Here is a 25073-nt window from a genome sequence, read left to right as displayed (position 1 = left end):
CCATTAAGCGTTCTGTTTTTGTTGGGACAGTGATTCCTGGGGCACATTTTAAAATGTACTTCGCAATTTTTCTCCCTAAATTAACAGACATTGCAGGCACCCGAGGCTCCTGGCACTATTGTTTAAGTAAAAATACTGCCATCAAAACAGCTGTGCACTTTTCCCGCGTTAACAATTAATCTTCATTTGGGGATACAGCCATGAATAAGATGCTCTCACCTTTTCCTAATTTCAGAATCCACAATAATCTGCCTCTTCTTTTGGGGAGGCGGTGGTGGAAGTTCCTCTTGGGCGTGCTTTACCAGGATTTGTTCCCTCGTGGTCACCATAGTTACCGTTTCCATTACAGTTGTCTGTGTTAGTGATGGCTGAGTGGTGGTGACAGCCTGTGAAATCTGTGAGAAGCATTGAAACAAGAGGTCACACACTGCTCGAAAGACTTCAGTAAAGACTGCTTGGAATGGTGATGGAAAATAATAAGAAACTGTTCCTGCTTGTTGGTAGACTGACCTTCAGATCAAAATAGCACCATATTGAACCCAAATCAAATAGTTTTATCGGACAAATTATGTTGACTGAAATCGCAGGGGAAGGTAATCTCAAAGCCAAAAGTAAACTTAGTGCCTCTTCAATTTATTGGGCAGACTACAGAAAATAAAGAGGGCAAAGAAGAAACAACTTAAGGTGCCAGTCTGGTATTTAACTACACATGCTGTTTAAAGTTTTTACAACGTTGAGATAAAATCTTCTCAGGCATGCCAGCACCAATTCTGTGGCCTGGCACACTGGAGATGTTCATTAATAGTTTGTTGACCACATTTTTGATTATCACGTACGGTGATTAACTCCCACTTTATACATTTTTAAATAAAATTAGTCGAGCTTTATAATCAATGCCTTTTTGATAGAATAAGTGAAATTACATAAAAATACAGGAAAAGATGAGTATGAAGTACCTACTGTCCATAAATATTTTTGAGCTGAATGTTATACAAAAAAATCAGCACACTACTCTTGTTTGAATGAAAATTTTGAATATATTACAATATCTGAGTTTCCAAAGTTGTCACGAGAAATTCTTCTGGGTGTAGAATCACACTGGCTTTCTCTTCAGATTTTTTAATTTTTTTGAGGTAGAGGATATCACTCTTTTGAATGTTATGAGTTGTGAACCAAGTCATCACCTTGATACATAGGTTTTACTAGACAGAGAGGTGGTTTAATGGTGAAACACTCTTCTTCCTTCCTCAACCATCACTTCTCTGACTCACAGTACTGCTGTTTATTACGACTGCAAAGTTACTTTTTGAGATATTAAGCATTAGCCTTATAGTGATCCAACTTATTTGAAAAATTTATTCTCCAATGAAAACAAAACAAACAAACAAAAAAACCTGACTTCCACTGAGCCAGTGATATGTCTGGGACCCAGATTAGTTTTACTGATTTTGGTTAACTTGCCAAGAGGTATAGAAGGGTTTGTTGTTTTCCTCTCTGCCCATACATGATGACTGCTTCCTTCAAAGGGAAGAAGTGGGGGGAACCCCAGGACCTTCTCATTTCAGCATCCAAATAGGGCAAGAATGAAATCATTTCCCGTGATTTCTTAGGTAAAATTTGCTTTTGACACAGACATTTTAAAAGAGCTACGAGTAGGAATTAACTGAAAGGCAAGGTTTTTTTTTTTCTTATTTATTCTGTTTCTGTTTTAGTACTTTGTTCAGAACAGTTCCTCGTAAGTGTCAAGGCCTGAGAAACTCACATTTCTGTAGTCTAAGTTTCCTACATCTGCCAAGCACAGGTTTCGTCTTCTCTAACTTATTCAGAATCAGTCATAGAGTTTCAGACAAATTGAACTACATAGCCCATTCACATGTTATGCCAAAATGAAAGCAGAAAGCAATGTAGCTTTTAAAAATATTCAAAACAGAACATCAAACCTAATTGCACCCAGCACAAAATGGCCATTACATGATCAATTTAAGTTTACCTTTAGTCAAATAGAAAAAAAATAAAAACATTGTTTTCCATAGGATTCCTAAAGCATGTAATTTTTTCATTTTTAAAAACCATGAATAAACTTCAGTGTATATGATCTAACTAGAGAAGAATATTGTTAAGATTATGAAAATACCTGATTTTATATGTGTAGGCACCTACACGCAGAGATTCATGAAAATACAAAGCCGTTTGTCACAGTTCTATTTGATTGTATGGAACACTTGCGCTTCTGAATATTTGGCTGTGAAACTGTCTGTAATTTTAATAACGTGTTTTCATTAATACCAATTATGAAATTAGATAGATATGCCACAGGAGGATAGACTAAAGGAAAATGACTGCAAGATATACTATGCAATGGCATTTAAGAATATAACAAACCTAAAAACAGAAAAACAATCAGTTTAAATAAAGCAATACTAACACATGGACAGCTAATTGTTATAATCACTACTATATCATAATTGAAAATGCTACTTCATTTCCTTTGGGATCGGGGAAATAAGAAAACAACTGTGCACTAACCCTGTAAATATGGGGTATATTTGTTATATATAATAAATAATTGCTTTCAAAACCTACTGTATATAATCAGGATTAAAAATAATTGGTCATGTACTAAATTTCCCCATGGCTTTCAGTTGTTGACTGTAAATGTTTAATTGTGTGTTAGAATCATTAAAAATATAGACAGGAGAGGGATTATGGAAGTTATTTATCATAACCTCCTACTAACTACACAATTTACTACTCCCAGAGGCAGACAACTTCTCCCTTAGTATGACATCAAATTGTCCCCTTGGCAAAGATCTTTACACCTAGTGAAAGCCTGCTTTATTATGACTTCCTTCAGTTCAAATTTGTTTTGAACCTTGAACTGTCACCAAGGAAGCCAAGTATCTCATCTACTTGACAGTGTTAAAGGTTTGAAGCATGAGAAACATGACCCTGATAAATCTCGTTTCCAAGCTCTACAACGCCAGTTGTTTGTGATAAGGTAACTAGATTCATCAGACCAGTGCCCAAAACCAAGGTTTCCTGGCTTTGGACACTATATTTCAATTAAAGGAATCTAAAATTGCTTCCGATGTTCAGCAGCTGAATCACCAAGTTTCAGTTAAATTCCAAAATTTATTGACTCTATATTCACTACAGGGCATTCAGAAATAAGTAAAATGAAAACTCCAATTTTAGTGATATTACAGTTTCGTAGGGAACATGACAACCACACAGAAAAAAGGTAAGATAAGGTGAGTGTTACATAAAACATATGATTATACGACCCTTCTACAGCTCTTGGCAAGTTAAACAAAAACCAGTAGAAATAATCTTGCCCCCAGCCAGATCACTGGCTCTGTGAAGTCAGGTGTTCATTTGTTTTGTTCTGTTTGGAAAATAAATTTTTTAAATAAGCTGGATTGCTACAAGTCTAATGATTAATATTCCAAAATAATTACATCCACTGAACATATAGTAATCAAGAAAGTTTCATTTGAACTTCTGCAAAACCAGGTGTCCAATTAAAAAAGCAGCTTACCAATTAAATTTATTTTGATGTTGAAGGCCGGGTATAACGTTTATCCCTGTTCACAGGGTCATTTATAACAATAAAATACTGAAAACCAACTAAAGTTACTGGTCAACTGGTTGAATAAATTATGGAATGTGCATATGATAAAAAAAACTAAACTCACTGCCATCAAGTCGATTCCGACTCATACTGTAAATGTCTAAATTTGTAAACCACTGGAAATGTTTACATTATATTACTGAGTAAAAAAATATAAGATATCAACATTATTGGTATTTATTTTTCAGCAGAAAAAGTACGATCATTTCTCTTGTGCACTATATATATTTTGTCCTATGTGCCAAATTTGTACAATAAAACATTTTCTGCAGGGGGTCAAATTGACAATAGCAATTCAAAAGATTAATAGGAAACTTAGGGGGCAGTGAATTTATGTTAATAGACAAGGAACAAGTGAGAGAAGGAGGGTAAGAGTGGTTGCACAGCTTGAAGAATATAATCAACGTCACTAATTGCACATATAGAAAGACTCGAATTGGTGTATGTTCTTCTGTGTATATTCTCAAAGACAGTAAAAAAAGAAAAGAAAGATGCAAAGCAATTTCTAAAAATTGAAAATAAACAGGAACAAATAAATTTAACTAAAAAAACAATTATGCAAAGTGCTACTTTTGGAAACAGAAAATGTTCAAAGCATTTTTTTTCCAAATTGTTGTTTTAAATCTATCATCCCAATATATCAAGACCTTTTGAATTATGATTCTGTCTTTCAAATGACTTAGAGTTAGAACAATTGCAAATCTGATAAGAATGGCTTAATACCTTCTCTATAATGTTGAATAGGGGCAGGGTCAAAATTAGAATAGAATACAGGTTGAACTAAACTAACCTTGAGACTACCTAACTAAACCCTTATGCCATCATCTTTTTCCTTTTGATTGAGTACATTATAAATGAATTTCAAATATCTTCATTAAATACACATGTACATATATGTCTGTGTGTGTTTGGGGGTGTGTGTGTGTGAAGTAGCCCTGGTGGTACAACAGTTAAACACCAGGTTACTAACCCAAAGGCTGACAGTTCAAACGCACCAGCTGCTCCACCTAAAAAAAGTTCTGATGATCTGCTCCCATAAAGATTACAGCCTAGGAAGCCCTATATGAGAGTTCTACTCTGTTACATAGGGTCGCTATGAGTTGAAATTGACTCAATGGCACACAACAACAACAACATAAATATAAATATCACTAGCTTGCTCTGTCAGTTAACTAAAAATGGAAAGAAAGAAGAAAAAAAAAAGACAGTTGAGAATGAGTTGTTGGGGAGCTGGTTCCTCTTACAATGATTAAAAGTACCGACCTTTGAACCAGGCTCCACAGTTCTCAAACACCAGTCTACAGTTTACGTGCTGTGATATTTGAGGCAGGATGGTTGCTATCTCGGTTTGGTTTCTTTTCTTCATAAGTAAGACGGGAATGCTAACATATCCCACACAGCGTGTTGCAAGCAAGATTGGTTTCATGGGTTTGCCACTTGCGCAGTCACAGAGGGCCTATGCTCAGGAGGGTCCTGCACTTGGTTTAATGCTCTGATGTCACTGTCATGAAATTCTTAATAATTTTAGACCAGGAGGCCTTGTGTCTTAGTCATCTAGTGGTGCTATAACAGAAATACCACAAGCAGATGACTTTAACAAAGAAATTAATTCTCTTACAGTCTAGTAGGCTAGAAGTCCAAATTCAGAGTGCCAGCTTCAGGGGAAAGCTTTCTTTTCTCTGTTGGCTCTGGAGGAAGGTCTCTTGCCCCAAGGTAGGGCTAATTTGGGGTGTAATTTTTACTCTAGAGCTCCCTGTGGGATTAGGCTGAAGCTACACTCCACCAGAGATGACATCCTTGTTCATTTCCTTCCCTTACCCTATTCAACTTCCTCCACTTCCCTACTTCCCTTTTAATGAGAATACTATGTCAATAAACTGTGTGAATACACACACACACACACAAAGTTACCATGAAGTCAATTCTTACTCATGGCAACCCCACGTGTGTCAGAGTAGAACTGTGTGTGCTCCGTAGGGTTTCCAATGACTGATTTTTTTCAGAAGATTGCCAGACCTTTTTTCTGAGGCATCTCTCTGTGGACTCGAACCTTCAACTTTTTGGTTAGCAGCCCAGCCCTTTAACTTTTTGCACCACCCAGGGACTCCATACGTAAGGTTGCCTATCTTAATTTTGAAAATTTACATTTTCTCATGGTGAGAAAAATCTGAAGAACATTTTCCTGGTCTCTGATAGTTCTAGGGTGTGCATCTTCTGGCACTCAGATTATGTGATTTTGGTAGCCCTGGAAAAAACAAACTAATCTCAAGCAATGAGGTTCTTTGTAACCATCTTCATCCATTATAACAAATGCACAATGAAAAGGAAAAAAAAAAAAAAACCCAGAAAGTTCCCAGGGCAACTAGTTGCATTTACCATCTGTTCATACATTTTAAATTCACTTAGTTGCTGCTGTTGTTTGTCTTTTATTTCTCGGTCTTTATTCTTAATTGCATCTTTTAATTTTCCATTTAACTATTTAAATAATTTTGCTTTTTAAGTTCTCTGTGATATTGGGGTCAAATAATTCTATTTCTTCCTATTTTAAGATCTCCTACCATTTGAACATTTGAAGACACTTGCTAAGAGAGATTCCAGTTATGAAGAATTAGTTACCTAATTTATTTTACCATCTTTTTTTTATTACTAAAATACTAATACTTGTAATAATAGCTTCCAGTTATGGATCTCTTCGCATGCTCCAGTCATTCTGCTAAGTGCTTTGCATTCATTATCTTATTTAAAACAATTAGCATAGTAGCTGCTATATAGTAAAGACTTAATAAGGGGGAGCTGTTATTACCTCACAAAGGCCCTAATAAGTATGTACTAACATTATTCCCATTTTATAGGTGAGAGGTAAATTGCTCAGGCTGATACAACTTGTAAGTGGCACAGCAAAGATATAAATCTAAGTCTCAGTTGTCCTTTAGCCAATTCTAAGTAGCTATATTAAAATCACTTGCTCCTGAATTTCTTGATATTTATGAATGGTAATATTCCTTTGGTGTATAACTGTGTGTTCATATGCACACATATACATATATAAAGTCAGAAGAAAATTAAAAATACATGACAACATATGACATAATCTTTATATAGAAAAAAAGAAAGACTACTTAAATGTAAATGTCATTAACCCTCAATAAACTCTAATTAAATCTGTGCAAAATTAATAAAATGAAATACACCTGATTTAAAAACAAACATAATTAGGTTAATAATGGTTAGTCGCAGCTTGGCATTGTGTTGTTGTACATAAATAACCTTAGATTAATCATTAATTTTTAAACGGGTTTCGAGGGGTTATGCTTCTACATTTTAAAATATGCTGCACAATCATTGTAGCAGCATTAGCTGATAATAGGTAGCCAGTCTTAAAACTTCCTCCAAGGGCACGGTTGCATAAAGCATAAAGTCTACTAGTGAAGAATTTACATCTCTAAGCAATATTTGGAACCCTGGGAGCACAGTGGTTAAGAGCTCAGCTGCTGATCAAAAGGTCAGCAGTTCAAATCCACCAGGCGCTCCTTGGAAACCCTATGGGGCAGTTCTACTTTGTCCTATAGGGTCGCTGTGAGTCTGAATTGATTTGGCAGCAGTGGGTTTGGTTTGATTTTTTGGTAAGCAATATTTATATGCTAAATGTTGTGACAAACCTAGGGGTAAATGTCAGTTGCTCACATAGGAAACTGGGTTAGTAATCACAAGCTTATAAAATGCTTTATGTCATGAAAGAGTACGGAGGAACTGCCCTAAGTTTAGCATACAAAGACTGTTAAAGCTCATGAGAGTAGCTTGGTAACTAAACTTTAGTATTAATTGCTGCCCTGTCTTGACACTGATAATAAGGCAATATAACTCTTTGAACAAGTACCAACATTGGAATCGTGAGCACAATTAGAGTCGGCTACTCAGAAGGCATCATAAAAGAAGTCATTCTCCTCTTTGAAATAAAATATTCTCTGATAATTAAGGAGGCTTAGTCTGTTAAACTGGCATTTCACTTTTATGTATTATGCCCCTCCCTTCAAGATCCCTTTCGTACAAATTGAGTCAGAAAGAAGGGATACATGATATCTTACGATGAATATTAAACATCGAAGTTGAACAATGCTGTGAATTAACTGTGCCTGCAAAAATTCAAAAGGCAATGAGCTTTATTTTTTTCTGATCCATCTAACCTTCCTTTATCCACCTTCTGACATGATGTAATGAGACACCCATTCTTTAATTAGGTTTAAAGATGATCAATTATCCATGTAGGGAAAGAACTTGCATTTGTCTTTATTTGTGATTTCACTTATTGTCAGTACAGAATATATGTATCATATAGATGCTGTGTATTACATCTTTAAGGATTTTAATTATATACTCATGATGAGTGAAATATAATCACCGCAGAAGTCAGACTCCTTTGAAAAAGAAGACTTTCTTTTCATCATCATCTTACAGCTGTCTCTGAGGTTAAGTTGTAGCAGAGAAGCTTGGAATCTTTTCACTAACTACTCCAGAGTTTTATATATATTTGCAAGCAAAGAGAAACATACTGTAGACATTTAGCACTGGGAAGACACTATAAAGATCTTCCAAGTTCAATTTTTTATTGTATAAAGAAATATTCCAATTATGAACTCGGCTCTGTTGCTGTTAGGTGCCTTGCTCACATTGTACGTAGTTGCAGATGATGCATTTAGACATATTTTTTTTTATGGCCTATTCACAAACATGTATTTTAGCTGGAGGTAGCAAAAGGATACAATTTCCAAGGTTACTTGAGCTGTAACTTCAAAATTTTCTAATAAAACCTTTAACCTGTGCAATTAACCAAAAGATCCTCTAAAATTCAAGGTAGCTAGTCAATGAGTTTAAATACGATGGAAACTTGAAATAAGAAAGGGTTTTTTTTTTTTTTAATTCCAGGCTTTATAAAACCTTTTTTTTTTTTTTTCTCCTCTCCATTGGCAGTAGGCTTATTAGGCTTGGAGAGCTTTCAGGAACCAATGAAAAGGAAAAACAACTGAAAGGCCTTAGACTATTTTTATTTTATAATTAAAATCATTGGCAAAAAAGAGATGCCAACCGAGTGTAAGTATATCCCATGCAGCAACTGGTCTGCAAGATAATACTTTGAGAATGGATACAGTCAGAACAGGCATGTAAAATATTTTTTGAAAAGTAAAGAAATAGGACTGGTAAAGAATGACAATGAACTTAGAAAAGAAAAGCAAAGAAATGTTCATCTTAATACTTCACATCTCTCTATCTGCATTTCAGGTATAATGAAAAACACTGCCTTGTCATCTATGACCAAGGTTTACGTAACTCGTGTGACTTTCAAGAGTTTGAAAACTCCCAGCAGGACATAAACAATGTAGAATAGATATAGTCTAGATAAATCTATTATAGATGTATAATGGTCACTTTATTGGGCATGTATGAATATAGACACAGACATATATGTTGTAAGTGTGAACTGGCATATTCAAGGAAAGGAGAGTTCTGAGCATATTACTTTTAAGGAGTAAATCATTTGGGTTCATAGTTGGGAACATTGCAAACACGGTCATTAGCAATACAGCAAAATGTTCATGAAACTGGCATGGGATCTTTGAATCTATATAATAACAGAATAGGTTTTTTCCTTATTCCTGACAAAGAAGACAATTTCTACATTAAAAAAAATGATAAAACTACAATAATTTTGGACTTACCTATATAAATATATTCTTACATCTAAGCACCTGATACCCCATTTTAATATAAATTACCATGAGAATTATAAAGCATATGAATAGTGCCTTTCCTGCTGTGTATGTGATTTCAGGGTAAGCAGGGGAAAGGGGTCACTTAAATTATATTTAATTTTCAAGTATTAACTCTAATGAATTTTTAACACCATATTTCCTCATTATAATCAAGATAAAAAGTATGCTCAGCAGGCTCATGGCATTTAGAAAAAGTTACCCATGTAAATTTCAACCAGCATATATATGGAAACCCTGGTGGTGTAGTGGTTAAGTGCTACGGCTGCTAACCAGAGGGCTGGCAGTTCGAATCCACCAAGCGCCCCTTGGAAACTCTATGGGGCAGTTCTACTCTGTCCTATAGGGTCGATGTGAGCTGGAATCGACACGACGGCACTGGGTTTTTTGTTTATATATATATATATTTTTAATGAAGACATAGGGTTATTTACATTTTTAAAGAAGTCAGTCTAGGAGATAATTCAAGTACCCTCTTTTCTCATTGTAAACATCCCCATAGCAAAGATTATTATTCCTTCTAACATTTTGAAACAGAAACTATTTCTATTTTCTCAGGCTATCATCTCATCAGATTAGCCATCCTCACCTGTGTCCAAGTAGTAGTCAAGCCAAAGCAGACTTTGAAATGCAAGAGAGCAGCCCACACACCTGCTTTTTTTTTCCCCCGTGGTTTGACCTCTTGCCATGCAACAGCTTCATGAGGTGAAAAACCCTTGAAGCTCTGACCTGAATAGCACCCAAGCTCGCAGGCACACAGCGTTCTTTATATGAACACAATCAGCCGCCTTGTCATCTCAGTCACAATAAAGAATTTTAACCATTACCAAAACTTTCTTCATTCTTTCTTCCAACCATTTAAAAAGGGTTTTTTAAAAATCAAGTGTATTGGGTGAGTAGTAATTAAATTAACACTGATTTCCACCCTCCCCCTCCCCCACAAATATGCTGGGAAAATTTGTCCACAAATAAACTTTGGTCTTCAAAGTCACAGCCTTATCCTCAACATTCTTGGACTTCTTCTTATGTAATTTTAATCAATCTCCATTTGATATTCAAGAAAGAAAATCAATTGCTTTTTAGTGATAAAACACTATCTTTTTTGTTCACTGTCTATTTCATCTTAGTTCTGCTTTCCCTGGGTAGCTCCATTTTTATCTTCCTTGAAACCCAAGAAACACTGGTAAAGATTTGGTTTGGGGCTATGATGGTACATTTTTGGGAAAAGTCAATGAGGGAAAATTGAGACAGGAACTTAGGAAAGACTGAAGGTTGCTATTCTGGGAAGCAACTTGCCTAATGTAAGTCCATTTATCTGCTGCGGGTCTGGTATAGGAAAGTATAACTGTTTGAAAATAAAAAGAAGTCAAAGTGAACCATGTTAAGCCCTCCAGACTCACTAAACAGCATGCCTTACATATCAAGGGCATCTTTTTTTTTTTTCCTCAAAATGTTTTCATGTCTATGGCTTTATTTTATCCTCAGCACATCCCAGCAAGCAAGTAGAGCAGTTACATGCTTAAACATCATTTTGTAAAGGACTATACAAACGAAAGCCAGTATTTTTTTATCACAGATAAAAACAAATTGAAAAATCAGAGGTGAAGTAAGTTGCCCTAGGTGGGGCCCTTAACTTTTAGGCTATTAAAAATAAGACTTTGAATGCTTTTTGTCAACTAGAATAATCAAATCAGAAACATTTTGATATGATGGAAAATCATCTGCAAAAAGTCATTTCATTTCCAAGAAATGAGCATTTTAAATACCACATTCCTAGGACACCATCCCCATTTCAGGCAGCATTGTGGAAAGGCAGATGTGGGGAGTGGCACTAATGTCAATTTCTTTGTAATTCAGTGCTTCCTTAAATATAGTCTGCAGACAATATCAAAGGCTTAGTAAAAATTCTGATGCCTGGGTCCCTCTCCTGGCCTACCAAATGAGATTTTTCTGAGCACAGGGTCTAGGAATCTGCATTTTGATCCAAATTTGAGAGTCTCTGTTATGCAAGTGACCAAAAACATGAGCTTAAAAGGAATGCATTTCAAAACAACTTTCTTTATCAAATAATGCCAAACCTTCTTAAACATGGTAACTGACGCTTTTATGGCAGCAAAAATTTATGGAGCCAATAGGTACATACTGAAATAATGTCACTGTAGGATCAAAAAGTATCACATTTTCTAATGCCTCATTTATTTATTGATAGGATGCCAGTGCTATTGCAAGGCAGCTATGGCCAAACGACATAAAATAAGTAGAATCATGATCTAGGGATACAATCACTATTAGATCAATTAACCACTAATAGTACATCAGTGAAAAACAACTGAAGTTTTGACCTTATATTGCTGAATGATGATATGGAGAATTATTGTAATTTCTACTCTTTCAAATTTTAAACATGAATTTGGATTTTGAAGAAACTTGGTGCCCACTTAGCATTGATTTATCTTCCACCTCACTTCTACCTGTCCCTGGTAACCATTAACAAACTTTCCCGTCTACGCACTTGCCTACTTGAGATATTACATAAAAGCAGAATCATGCAAGATTTATCCTTTTGTGACCGACTTATCTCACTAAGCATAACACTTTCAAAATGTATCCTTTAATTCTTAAAATAAAATCTGAATATGAAACTACAAATGTAATTTAGATATTTTCCTAATCTACAATCCTTATGTGTTAGCGTATCTGATCCACATCAGAGATTTTATGTAATCGGTGGTCTTTGGCAGAAAATCTAATGATTAGATCCTCACTTGCTCTAACGGAATGAGGCCTCCATTGAAATCAAAGGACTTGGGCCATAGCACCATTCCTTCTGCTAACTTTCATTAGACAAATTACTTTTCCTCCCTGAGTTTCAGCTTTTTCTTATGTAAAATAAGGTAGTTGAATAACGGTCTTGGTGTTTTTAGAAATCTATGAAATCTATGATTTAGGGGCAGACTGTGGTAACACAGCCCCCTAGTATTTTGTCTAACTGCTCTAAGTCACTCAGCTTCCCATCACCATTGAAATGGAAGAGATTAAACTCTAGGGCAGTAATCAGTTAGGACTCATTCTTCTACTTCTCTCACATTCTCCAATTTCAGGACAGGCAAAGGAGCCATGTTTTTACTCAACTAAATACTGGGCAATGACTAACACAGGATTATAATCGTTACACTCACCTGTGCTGAACTCTTCTCAAGTTTTTGGATTAAATTATCCCAACGCTGTGCAAAATTTTCCAGCCATGCTTCCATTTTTTGGGCCACTGACTTATTTTTCAGTGTTGAAAGAAGATCTTGGTTGAGTGAGGAGAGTTTGTCCATGGTTTGCTTTTTCTTTTCTAGATCTGCTTTTAAAACCTATTAAAACAAGGAAGATCACAGCATAAGTCTAGGTTACATTTCATAAAGCACAGCTCAATTGGTTTTTGCATGTGTTCTCTCATTTGTACAGAAAAGGCAGCAATCACGTCTGCAAAGGATCAAAAGTACATAAAACTATAAGTAGAAAATTACAATTCTAATAACCTTCCCATGAACCTTGAAAACAGAAAATATCAGATGTAGAATAAAGACCTAGACTGATATATATATAATCCATTCAGTGAAACCAGTTTCCATTGAGTAGATTCCAACTCATGGTGACTCCATGTGTGTCAGAGTAGAACTGTGCTCCATAGGACTTTCAATGGCTGATTTTTCAGAAGCAGATCACCGGGTCTTTCTTCCGAGGTGCCTCTGGGTGGACTCCATCCTTCAACCTTTCAGTTTGCAATTGAGCACATTAACCGTTTGTACTATCCAGGGACTCCTATATATAGCTATGTCTGTATCAAGTAAAGATACTTAAGTACCACCTTTAAGTATTTCAAAGATTGACAAATGAAAATGTAGTATGGCTTCAAAAGTCAAAACATAGATCAACATATTGAAGTTACTTTTTTTAACATTTAGAGGCGTTCAAAAGTAGAATGCAAGGCTCATGGATGGTGGTGAATTTCTTTTTCATTCTTAAGAAAATGCAAGGGAAGACTGACTTCCACGGGCCAGGAATTCTAAAGAGGAGATGCCTTGAGAAGATGAGAATGGCTAAAGAGCTTTGCCATTTTGAAATTCGGGAATTATTCAGATAGAACTACAATATTATTTATTTCCACAATTAAAACATTCTGTTCAGTGTTCGAAGATAAAAACCCTGTTATGTGGTTTACTGATTAAGTTTTTATAGCATTCGTTATTCAATTAACATTTGGCTATTTGAGTAATTATCTTCTAAAGCTAATTTTTGCGCCCATTAAGTAATAGAACTAAGTTATTGAGTACAGTGCAAATCCTTGGAAATCAGGTTGCATATTTCCTAAAAACCTATGTATTTTATGAAGTAATTTTTACATCATTCCAAAATTCCAGTAAGTTGTGGAGGGTACACATACACTTTAGTTGATGGGGAATGAATAAATAAAGCAGCTTGTGTGAAATCAGCACATCAAGCCAGCTTATCCTTTCACTTTATCCATTAAAGTCACTCTGCACTTTGGGAAATTCAATTTCCAGGTCCCACATGCTAGTCCCTGAGTTAACTTGTATACAAAGAACAAGAGGTGGGAAAAAAGAGAAAATTGTCTTACAGCCCCTTTACAGTGTCCTCTTTTGGGCAGTCGCATGTATAATGAACATAATCTAAACTGTGACACTTGTCTTTCCAGTATGTAATAGTTACATACAACAAAGAAATTCTCACGAAACAGATGCGTCCATGGCTCGTGAACTGAAGCATCATCGACGAAGAAATACTGCACTCTCTTGAAAAGGACACTTTATGTAGCTATTTTAACATGTCACTTTGGCATGTCACCTGCATCGATAGCTCTGAATTGTAGAATGTTCTGGTGTCTCCTTCAATTAACCCCGTCCTTCATTCAGAATCTGCTTCACCTGGTGTACTTTATATTCAGCCTTGCTTCATGCCATTTTTAGGGGAAGGGGCAAGTTTTGAAGTCCATTTCTAGTTTCTTTCCCCAGTAAGTAATTAATTTTTGCTTTCATTCTGCTTTTCTCATTTTGAAAGAAGGCAATAGGTTAAAATATGAATGCACATATATGAGTCTAACTCATGAAAATAGAACTCTCAGTACTGGAAATCAGTAGTGGATATACTATTTTTAAATTTACATTTTTTATTTCCATTAAATTTAAGTGCATACTTGGACTAGTAGGAAAACAAGCTTATGCTTACCTACCTAGAACTGAGAGCCAAAACTGAATTTCAGGTATGTCAGTTGAACTGGCCCTTTGGGGTCAGCATATCATCCTACTACTCCTTTAGAGGGTCTCATTTTCCTTTTACTCTTTATTAACTTTTTGCATGCATATATGTTACTGCAAACCACCTCAAGTTCTCTTTGGAAAGGGCATGATATAAATAAAGATATACATTTAAATATAAAAAAAAGATGTAAGTACAGTCCTCTTTGGCTTGCATGCTCAGAGATTAAGGAACTATTTTTAATTAACAGAGGCTAAAAATGTACCCATTATTTAAGCTAAATATGAAATTATTTGGAAACATTTCAGAACAGGATTCTGAGAGTTATGTTTGGAGAATTGGATTTTGTTGGAAATCTATATACATCTTCCTGCTACCTAAACAGGTTTCTTTAGGTGGCCTTTCAACAAATTTGATATTCAAAAAGATTTAGTGGCAAATGAAACTAATATTTAAAATATATGAAACAAATATTCCTGTGTTAATATTAAACCAAGTGAAGAAACATTTGGACAGCATTACAAAAGTAAATTTGTAAGTTTCTATTAAGAAAAAAAATGCCCTCAATGCAAAATAAAACAGTATCAATATAAGGAAACTATGTAATTATTAAATCATAATATGTTCTCATGTAAATTTATATGGCAAAAAGCCATCCATGCTAACCAAAATCTCTATCTAGCAAATTCCAGACATGCATCTTTTAAAATGGTGATGACATCTTAGTTGTTCATCCTCAATTTCTTTCCTCTTCTTTGCTCCAATGCTTGCTCAGGCTCTCACCTGCTCTCTCTCTCACCAAAATCTCCCAGCTCCCAAAGGTATCTCTCCAAACTAGCAGAAGGAAGAAGACAGGAAATTCATGGCGATGCCAGACAACTTTGGATTATGGTAATGAATTATCTTCTGCAGTCGATTCCTAAATGTCATCCCTCTTAGGCTTGGCTCTTGCACATGTGTATGAAATAACTGTGATTTAATTGTCATAAATAATAAGAGCATTTAAAACGTTCTGAGTGCCAGAGACCCACAGTGCTCTAGGAAACTCAGGAGGCACAGGAAAGCTCCAGAAATATGTACAAAGCAAAGGACAGTTAAATTTTACATAAAACCTGATGCCATCAAATCAATTCCGACTCATAGCAACCCTATGGGACAGAGTAGAGCTGCCCCATAGGGTTTCCAAGAAGTGGATGGTGGATTCGAACTGCCAACCTTTTCGTTACCAGCCAAATGCTTAACTGCCGTGCTGCCAGGGCTCCAATACATTTTATATAGATACTTATTATTTTAAATATAGTTATCATCATCATCCTCATCATTAGATAAAAGTGAGGCACATGGGCATAGTTCCAAGTTAGACACTAAGCCACAGTTAATAACTCTGACTGGGCCAAGTAGTACAACTAGGAAGAGACAGACAAATTCAAGAGGACAAGAAGACAGAACAGAAAAATTGTACCCGCTCAATGATAGGAGCTGATTAGAATTGAAGGAAGGATGTACACTTCCAAAAGACCCAGGAAACCAGGATCCTATTCTCTTCAGTAGTATGCCTCAGAGAGTAATGCCAAGACAACTTCTCTTTCACTAGCAAAACTGAATTCTATACCTATTCTATCTGTAGTTATTTATCTATGTGTAAGAAGTACTCCAATGTATTCTAAACACCTGTTCTTGTACTTAAGTAGATTAATCCAGTGCAGGGGTTCTTCACCCTTGAGTAAGCATCAGAATCACCTGGAAAGCTTGCTAAACTGCATATAGCAGGGCCCCACCTCCAGATTTTCTCTGAGTAGGCCTGGGATGGGGCTGAAGAATTTTGATTTCTAACAAATATCGAGTCGACGGCACTGGGTTAAGAAATATCCAGGTCTAGGGACCACACTTTGAGAATCACTGACTCTATTTGGATAAATTCTTTTTGAGTGAACATAGGATTTGAGGGCCAGGCAGCAAATCCTGGGAAAAAGGCAATGTTAGCAGGGACTCGTTGGTCACTCACAAGCACTGGGTTCCTGTCACTTGTTCCCATAGCCCCTTGAAAGTACCAGCAATTCCACAGTACTCTTGTAGAAAACCACACTCTCTTGGATCACCATGCTTCCTGGAGTTGTCCTTTTTTGCAAATACCAACAGTAAACATACCAGCAGCACACTTCCCCAGGGTCAGATTTCTTCTTTACCCGGGCCCTCCAATGATAGTTTATACGATTCTACATGTCTTAAAATTCATTTCTAAGGGCACAGTTTCTTTCCTCCCTTAAATTTTATTCTTTACACCAAATTAAAAAATCAGTTTTAACCATTAAAAAAAAAAAAGACATGTGATACATAAAACCATAGCTCTAGAGGAGATAAAATACCAGAGTCTCCCCTTTATCCCACCCCCAGTGAAAAGGGGAAAATCCCATGGGTTATTAGTGATGTTATTTCCAAACAAATTGCACTGATTGTAAATAAAAAAGAGCTTTAGAACACTGTATCTATACCTAGGTATGTAGTAAGAACTGGTGACAGATGGTACCTGTTTTGGGTCTCAGATTGTGACATATTTTAATGAACATTAAATTCTTATTCACTGCTTGAGTCAGCAGGGGAATTTTACCTCAAATTCTAGACCAGCTGTCAGGTTTTGTTAATTAGCTTAAACTATCAAATGGTAAGACTTATATAAAACATATTTCCACTTTGTTCACAAGTAAGGTGACATAATTTGAATTTTAATCATATTGGAAAATTATTGAGACTTTGCTAAGAGAGCATTTTCATGGCCCTGAGACTACCAACGCCTTTTAGACCTAAAAATATCAACATCGTGGCACATGTTAGAAACGACAGTTCTCAATTGCAGTTTTTTTTTTTTAAGGAATCAAATGATACATGGAATTCTGAAATAGTTTAAAAGGAGAGAATTTGAATAAGAATGTCTTGATGATCATTTCACCTCTTCTCCTAACATCATATGATATATTATATATCTTATTTCTGGGTCTCAATTTCCTCTTCTGAAATAACCTAGATAACTGTTCCCAAGAAACTTTAAGTATGTAATTGGGGTGGGAATAAACTAGGTGATTTACAACATCCCATCTAGCTTTAACATATTTGGATTTTGTCACTCTGTAGCTTCCTAGAAACAACTTTCTTCATTGGTAAGTCCAGTCAAGAATGTACATAGGAACTAACACTAGCTTTTGAAATTGGGAATTTATTATCACTCGAAATAAGTTTGTACTACTCTAGCATATGGTATTTTCCAAAGATGACTGTTACAATGTATCTACTGTACCAGATGTTCTTCTCTAATTGGACTTTGGTGCTTCTCCATCAAGAGGTAAAGTCTAATACCCTAAGTCTAGTCCTCTTCCCCTCAAGCCTGACTGGATTGTGACTATTTCAACCAATGCAATATGGCGATAAGGGATGATATATGATGTTTGAGGCCAAGTTAAAAAAAAGTGCTTCATGTTCTGCCTTGTTCACGGGAACACACATGCTTAGAACCTTTAGTCTTCATGAAAGAATTCTGACTACTTTGTGGCCGCCATGTTGTGAAAAAGCCATGCCATGTGGAAAGAGTCGAAAAGGTCAGTTAGTTAGTAGTCCTAGATTTTGTTATCCCAACACAGATGTCAAACAGTGTGAGTTAGCCGGCACCTTCAGATGATGCCAGTCCCCACTATCTAGACTTCCCAGTTGAGAGTCCAGGCATCCCCAAGCCATCATCTCTGTGCCCCCTCTGAATTCCTGACCTACAAAATTGATGAGCATAATATAACAGTCATTGTAAGCTGTAAGTTCTGGCGCACAATGTTAAATAGTAAAAGTAACTGGAAGAACAACTAAGTCTTACCTTTTCAAATGTCTACCCTTTGCACAGGGTCACTATGAGTCGGACGGCACTGGGTTTTTTTTTTTTTTTTTTTACCCTTTGCGTATTCCCTAGGGCCTCTTCCTTATGAAGATGGGCTTTCCTTGAAAGGGTCTGTTGAGCAATTATTTATTGGATCTTTCATTTGTCACAATCACCATCCAAAATACTGAAAACATGGTAGTAAACAAAGAGCCTACACTCAAGGAGCTGACATTCTAATAGATATAATACAGGCATTTTATACTCAACATATCCAAATCTTAAATAATTATCATTCTTTTTAAATGAGCGATTCCTCTTCTATTCTTCTATCAAGGTTAATAACCCTACTAGGTACCAACTCACTCAACTGAGAAAACTGGAAACCATTTCCAGCTTTATTCCCTTATCATAAGTTTTATTCACGCCATTTCAACATTTTGCATGTCTGTCTTCCCCTCTTCATAAAATAACCAGTGCTTAATTCAGGTTTTCTAACGGGTTTCCTTACTACCAAAAGTCTCACTACCAAGGGGAATTCCAAAAATGACTCCCCATCGACCACAGAACAAAATTACAAATATATCACTGATATGTTTTGCACTCAGGTTTTGATATGCCTATACAGATTATTTGCTGAAATCTGTCTTCAGTCATCACATCATTCAAAAAAGTACATATTCTTTCATCAATAATTATTTATCAATAACAAGCTAGCTCATACCATAAAGACAAATAATTCATAACTGAATCTATTTTAAGTAAAAAGGCCCAAGAGGGTTAGTAACTATGGAGCAAAAAAAAAGTATGATGCAAGCAAATAAGTATTTGGTAGAATGGTACATAATTAAAATAACTGGGGCAATTTAAGATTAGCCTTAAAGAAATGGTTTAATTGTTATGATATAAAATGCATAATATAATTACAGATATGAATTGATTCATTTTAGTAAAATTATGAAACATTATTTACAATAGACTTTTGTTTGATAACACAATTAACACTGAGTTAAAGTTTAATAGAATTTATCTATCAAAAATTTAGTGAAATCTTAATTATGGAATATTTCATTTGAAAAATGAAGCTCCTAATATTAAACTGGTCTCTACTGGAAACTAGTAAAATTCACAGGGGAAGACAACCTTTATAGAGATCTTTTTTTAATCCTGTAATATCCAACTCAAAACAAAATGCCTCAGTGAAGCCTTCCATAGAGTCCTTTTACCCTCAAAGTTCTCATTTTTTAAAACACATGAGGCACTTATAATCAATGTCATTTTTTTTACTTTAATGTTTTTCCTGTTTTCCAAACTAAAGTATAAGCCCCTTTTAAGTGAGAATAATCATGTCTTGTCCTTCTCTAAAGGAGCCCTGGTGGTACGGTAATTAAGTGTTTGGTTGTCAACCAAAAGGTCTAAGGTTTGAACCATCAGCCACTCTGTGGGAGAAAAATGTGGCGGTCTGCTTACATAAAGATTACAGCTTTAGAAACCCTATCAGGCAGTTCTACAGGGTCATTATGAGTTTGAATTGGCTTGATGGCAATGGGTTTATTTGCTTGTTTTTTTTTTTTTTTTTTGGCTTTGTTCTTATACTACTCAGAGAATCTGCTATAGTGTATCAGTTTAGAACTATATGTTTAAAACTTTCTAGAACATTCACAAACACTTTTTACTGTTACATTTTTGTTTCACTTGAAGTCTTATTCCAGGCATGCAGTATTTTTTCAAGATTATGATTCTGTTTGAAAAAAAACAAAGTTAAAAATCTACCTGTACCTTTCCCCATTGTAATTAAGGAAAGTAAAAATATAACACATTTGAATATACTATGATCTAAGAAAAAGCAATGAACATTTGGTTTAAGATTTGAGAGGACAGAAAAGACCAAATAATGGTTCTGATATTCATTTCTAGGGTTTTAAAAGACTATTAAAAAGTAAGAAATACATACAGCCAGTTTTTGAAGACTTGATAACTTTTCATTTTGATCCTTAAAGCCAGTTATGGGAATTTTGTTCACTGCATCTTCTTTTTCTGAAAGCCATGCACCAAAAAGGCACTGGAAAAAAAAAAGAAAAATCAAAGAATGCCAAAGAAGAAAAAATATATATTAAAAGTAGATCATCATATCTTCTTTGCTAACAGTACCAATTTAACCTATCTCCATGTCTTTCACTGCTACAGCTTCCCCCATGTGACTCACCTGTTCTTCTGTAAAACGTTGCCATTTTAGAAGGACGTCTTGTAAAAGTATCCAGCGGTCTTCTGTCCATCTACAGATGTTTGCCCATCGATCTCCGAGTACCTGAAAAACACCACAAAAGCAGTAAACAATTAAGAGTTAACTGAATTTCATTAAAAAATGGCATGAATGGTTGTGAGAGTCTCTGATTTTAAGTCCCCTACATATTCTAGGAGGAAACCCTGGTGGCGTGGTGGTTAAGTGCTACGGCTGCTAACCAAATGGTCGGCGGTTCGAATCTGCCAGGCACTCCTTGGAAACTCTATGGGGCAGTTGTACTCTGTCCTATAGGGTCGCCATGAGTTGGAATTGACTCGACGGCACTGGGTGGGTTTACATATTCTAGGATTTGTAAAGGACACCCTTTCTGCTTCTGATTCTAATTATTGTGCCTTTCTATTGTCTTTAGATGACGTTGCTCACTCTTTCACCTCACATTGAAAAGCAAAGACACTTACAAGCAATTTGAAGCAGTTGTTATACCAATATTTGATATGTCTCCATGGCAAATGTAAGCTAGCAAAGACATAAATATAGATTTAGAAAGGATTTGCAAAGATAACATGTAAAATGTATATCTTCCTTAGGCCTGAAAACACACTCCAAAGAATAAAATCTGACTACTTAACAGAGCACCCAAAAGACTCTTTTTTGAAGCAGTTCTGTATAAGCAGAATGGCTTAATGCTCTGATTGGAAGAGAATTCCCAGTAATTAAATTATATCCATAAAAAAAAAAATGTGGACTTAAAATATCATTACAAAAATATTGAAATTTTCTACGCCTCTCAACTACTCTAGTGAGTAAATTATAATATTCCCTGAATAACAACTGCCATGCCTTTAGCACATTACTCATGTATAAGTGTGCACACTATTTTAATATGTAACATAAACCAAATACTAATGGGTTTTGGATAGAACAAATACATGTTGTGATGATTTCTGTGCATTTCAGAGCCTAAAATTTAAACTTTTTATGATCTTCTCATATAAACAAGAAAATTGTTCTCATTTTTTATTGGATCTTTATAATATACCAAAATACAGACATGTTTTATTCTGCATAGAATTAGAGCTAAAAAAGAAAAAGTTTTTAACTCATATTTTTGACAAATACATTCAAATCTAAGGTAAAAAGCTTATGATAATTTCCATTTTACATGATGCTGCATTGGGATCAGTCTAACCCATTGCCTTCCAGTCCATTCTGACTCATAGCAACCCTATAGGACAGGGCAGAACTGCCGCATAGGGTTTCCAAGGAATGCCTGGTGAATTCCAACAGTCAACCTTTTGGTTAGCAGCCATAGCACTAAACCACTATGCCACCAGGGATTCCTTTGGATCAATATGCCTACAAAAAAGAAAAACCAAACCACACCCATTGCTGTTGAGTCAATTCCAGCTCATAGCAACCTTAGAAGACAGGATAGAACTGCCTTCTAGGGTTTCTAAGGTTGTGCATATTTATGGGAGTAGACTGCCACATTTTTCTCCCATGGAACAATTGGTGGGTTCGAACTGCTGACACTTAACCACTGTACCACCAGGACTCCTTCAATCCACCTAGAAGATATTAATATATGATTTCAATAATGCAAATATAATTCGTATTGTGAAAAAATCCACCTATTCCTAGGCGACTCAGAGGTTCACATAATTAAAAAAAAAATTGTTTAATTAAGTATCTCTTCAACAGGGATTCCTGTGCATGGCTAAGCATCCAGCAGTAAATATTTTATCATTTATTAAAATGATAGCGCATTCATATGCAGCTCAGGCACAAGTGAGTTTTCAGGTTTTCTTCAGAAATTTCAGTAAAAATGCTATTGCTTTCAGCATAAGGAAACTTATTTTTCTTCTTATTTTTTATCGTTTCTCTCTTAACTCCTTTTGAATTACGTTAGTTGACGACAGAAGTCATAGCCCTGAAATAGTGATGCTAGGCAACCATGGCAAATGTGTTAACTTAAATCAATGAATTCAACAATTTTAAACATTCAATTATTGCAACTGAGTAGAAGGATTTTTTTCTAAAACCTACCAGAAGTTCTTTTAGCGATCGCCCTGCTGACCGTGTCAGTTTGCATCAGGTAGCATGACATGTAACACATCCTTAGTGGGTTAGTTGTGGGGAAATTATCTTCCAAAAGTGAAAATTTTATCCCGTAACCGTAAACTACACCATCTGTCTGATTTGATGATGCACATATAAAAGGTCAGAATGTGGAACGTTTTCTGCAGCCCATCAACCCCAGTGGAGGCGGAAGTCCAGGGGGGAAAGGATAAACTCAAAGTGTGCCATCATCTTCATAAGTTAAAGGAAGTGAACTGAGACTTCAAAATAGGTATAATATCTTCTCTAGTGCACCCAGATGCACACAGGTAGCATCCGCTGAAGCAGCATCTTAGGATTCTAACATGGGAAGATTTAAACGGACTCAGTTAGTAGGCCACCCTGGGAAACAAATCCAAAGACCCCGTATTCAAGATGGCGAAAAATGATTGAATCTATAGAAACTGTAAAAATATATTGATGTGATACACGTTACATTGGAATCTGTTTCATTATATGAATGACTTTATAAAAACAATAACTAAATATGATTTTGGGTACATGGTCAACCGACCAAAGACAGCTATTTTAAGAATGTTAGTAAAAGTGTCCTTTGCATTCCAATAGTGATTATGAATAATTTTTGGCAATTCACTGAAGCAGATTTACAATTCAGCCAATATTTCGTTTATTTAGTTAATGATAGTCTCCACTTCATTAATTCATCAATCATGACTTTATTTAAACAACAAATATTTATTGAATATCTATTCTGTGCCAAATATGAGCAGAATAAAGACATATTTAAGAGAGGTGGAGTCCATGGCACTACAAAATATCTCAAAAAACTAATGTTGTTAAAAGTAAATATGTACTTACTACAGTGGGAAAAAATTACAACACATTTCAATTATTAGAAGTTAAATTAATAAAACTGTCCCCCCCATACCCCCAAGCCAGATTTTAAATCATCTATTTTTTTTTATTGTGGCTTAACTTCCCAAATACAACTACAATATCACTTTGCAATTTTGCATTTTATGGGAGAAATATAAAAGTATGTAGAGCTAAGCAATTTAGATTCAAGTCCTAGGTCAGTCAATTAGTCAGGTTACAAACATTTGTTTGTCTTTGCAATTGGAAAAATACTTTAACTACATAATTTCATGTAGTATTTCTGACAATTCTTTGGGGAATTATTATTATTTTCCCCTAGCTTGATAAAATGATTTATCCAGGAAATAGATGGCTGAATCATTCAATCTCTCTCAAAGAAAATAATAATACCAACCCCTTAACGAATTACTACAAATATCAAATAAGATTATGTTTTGGAAAAGTGGTTTTTAGTTTGGAAAAAAAGTTATATTAAGTGTTGCTTGTTAATTACATTTGGCTTGATCATTGTTTTTATACCAAATCTTCTAGAAACCTCCAAGGGTCATCTATTTTACTCCACTCACTCTAGAGAGGCATTTATTAAATCTTCACAAATAGATGTTTAGCCTTCAAGTATATTCTTTTTCAAAAATTCCCAACACAAGAGTGCATACATGTCCTTTAGTAACACATTCCACAGCTAAAACCTATTTTACACTCAAAAGACTCTCAATGAATTGAATTCAAGTCCCTTCTGTTACAATGTGGGCATAGTCAGGGGTGGCTTAACCAGTAAGCAAGGAACGGGAGAGCTTACAGTAAGCAAGGTACACATAGGCTTAATTGTGTTTACTTACTTAATTGTAGTGAACAATTTCATATGGGCTTCACAAGTAAGCCCGTGCGTACCTTGCTTATTGGGTAATCCGTCCCTGGATAGTGCTTTCACTGATCTCAGTGAAATTAGATAAGTGAATTAGAAATTGTTTGCTTGTATGCCGTACACATCTGCTCACAGATAGACTTCTGCAATACCATATGCACAAATATAAATCAATATACACAGAGTCCTTGAATATATGGATTTATCCATTTAATGCTTATAAAATATCGTCCTTAATTAGAATGATGAAGGATAAAGATAAACATTTGAAAGATTATCAATCAGCTCTAGAATCACTCAAAGATGCTAGGTCCTATCCACTGTCTGAAAGGCTGTAACTAAATTGTTATGCAGGTATAAAGAATTTGATCTAATAAGACTGACAGTAAGCTAAAAATTTTTAGAAGAGTCTTTGTATTAGGATTAGAAATCTCTAGAGGAAAAATTTATCTTCAGTCAGTGTTTCTCTGAGTTCCCATTTAAGTAGGTGA

The 25073-nt window shown here is 35.3% G+C and overlaps 1 protein-coding gene across 12 annotated transcripts in view; it reads right to left on the bottom strand.

Annotated features, from left to right (window-relative positions):
• DMD (dystrophin) overlaps positions 1–25073 on the bottom strand; it is a 2447064-nt gene that overhangs the window by 1593060 nt on the left and 828931 nt on the right. For all 12 annotated transcript variants that reach the window (XM_049872854.1, XM_049872851.1, XM_049872858.1 and 9 more), the window contains 4 exons: positions 20724–20825; positions 20472–20579; positions 12576–12755; positions 220–395 (listed from right to left, as the gene is read on the bottom strand). In XM_049872854.1, coding sequence (XP_049728811.1) covers positions 220–395; positions 12576–12755; positions 20472–20579; positions 20724–20825 — 566 coding nt within the window. The remainder of the gene's footprint in view (positions 1–219; positions 396–12575; positions 12756–20471; positions 20580–20723; positions 20826–25073) is intronic.

The sequence above is a fragment of the Elephas maximus genome, chromosome X (genome assembly GCF_024166365.1).
Source record: "Elephas maximus indicus isolate mEleMax1 chromosome X, mEleMax1 primary haplotype, whole genome shotgun sequence".
In the NCBI taxonomy this organism is placed as follows: Eukaryota; Metazoa; Chordata; class Mammalia; order Proboscidea; family Elephantidae; genus Elephas; species Elephas maximus.
This window is presented reverse-complemented; position numbering and strand designations above follow the sequence as displayed.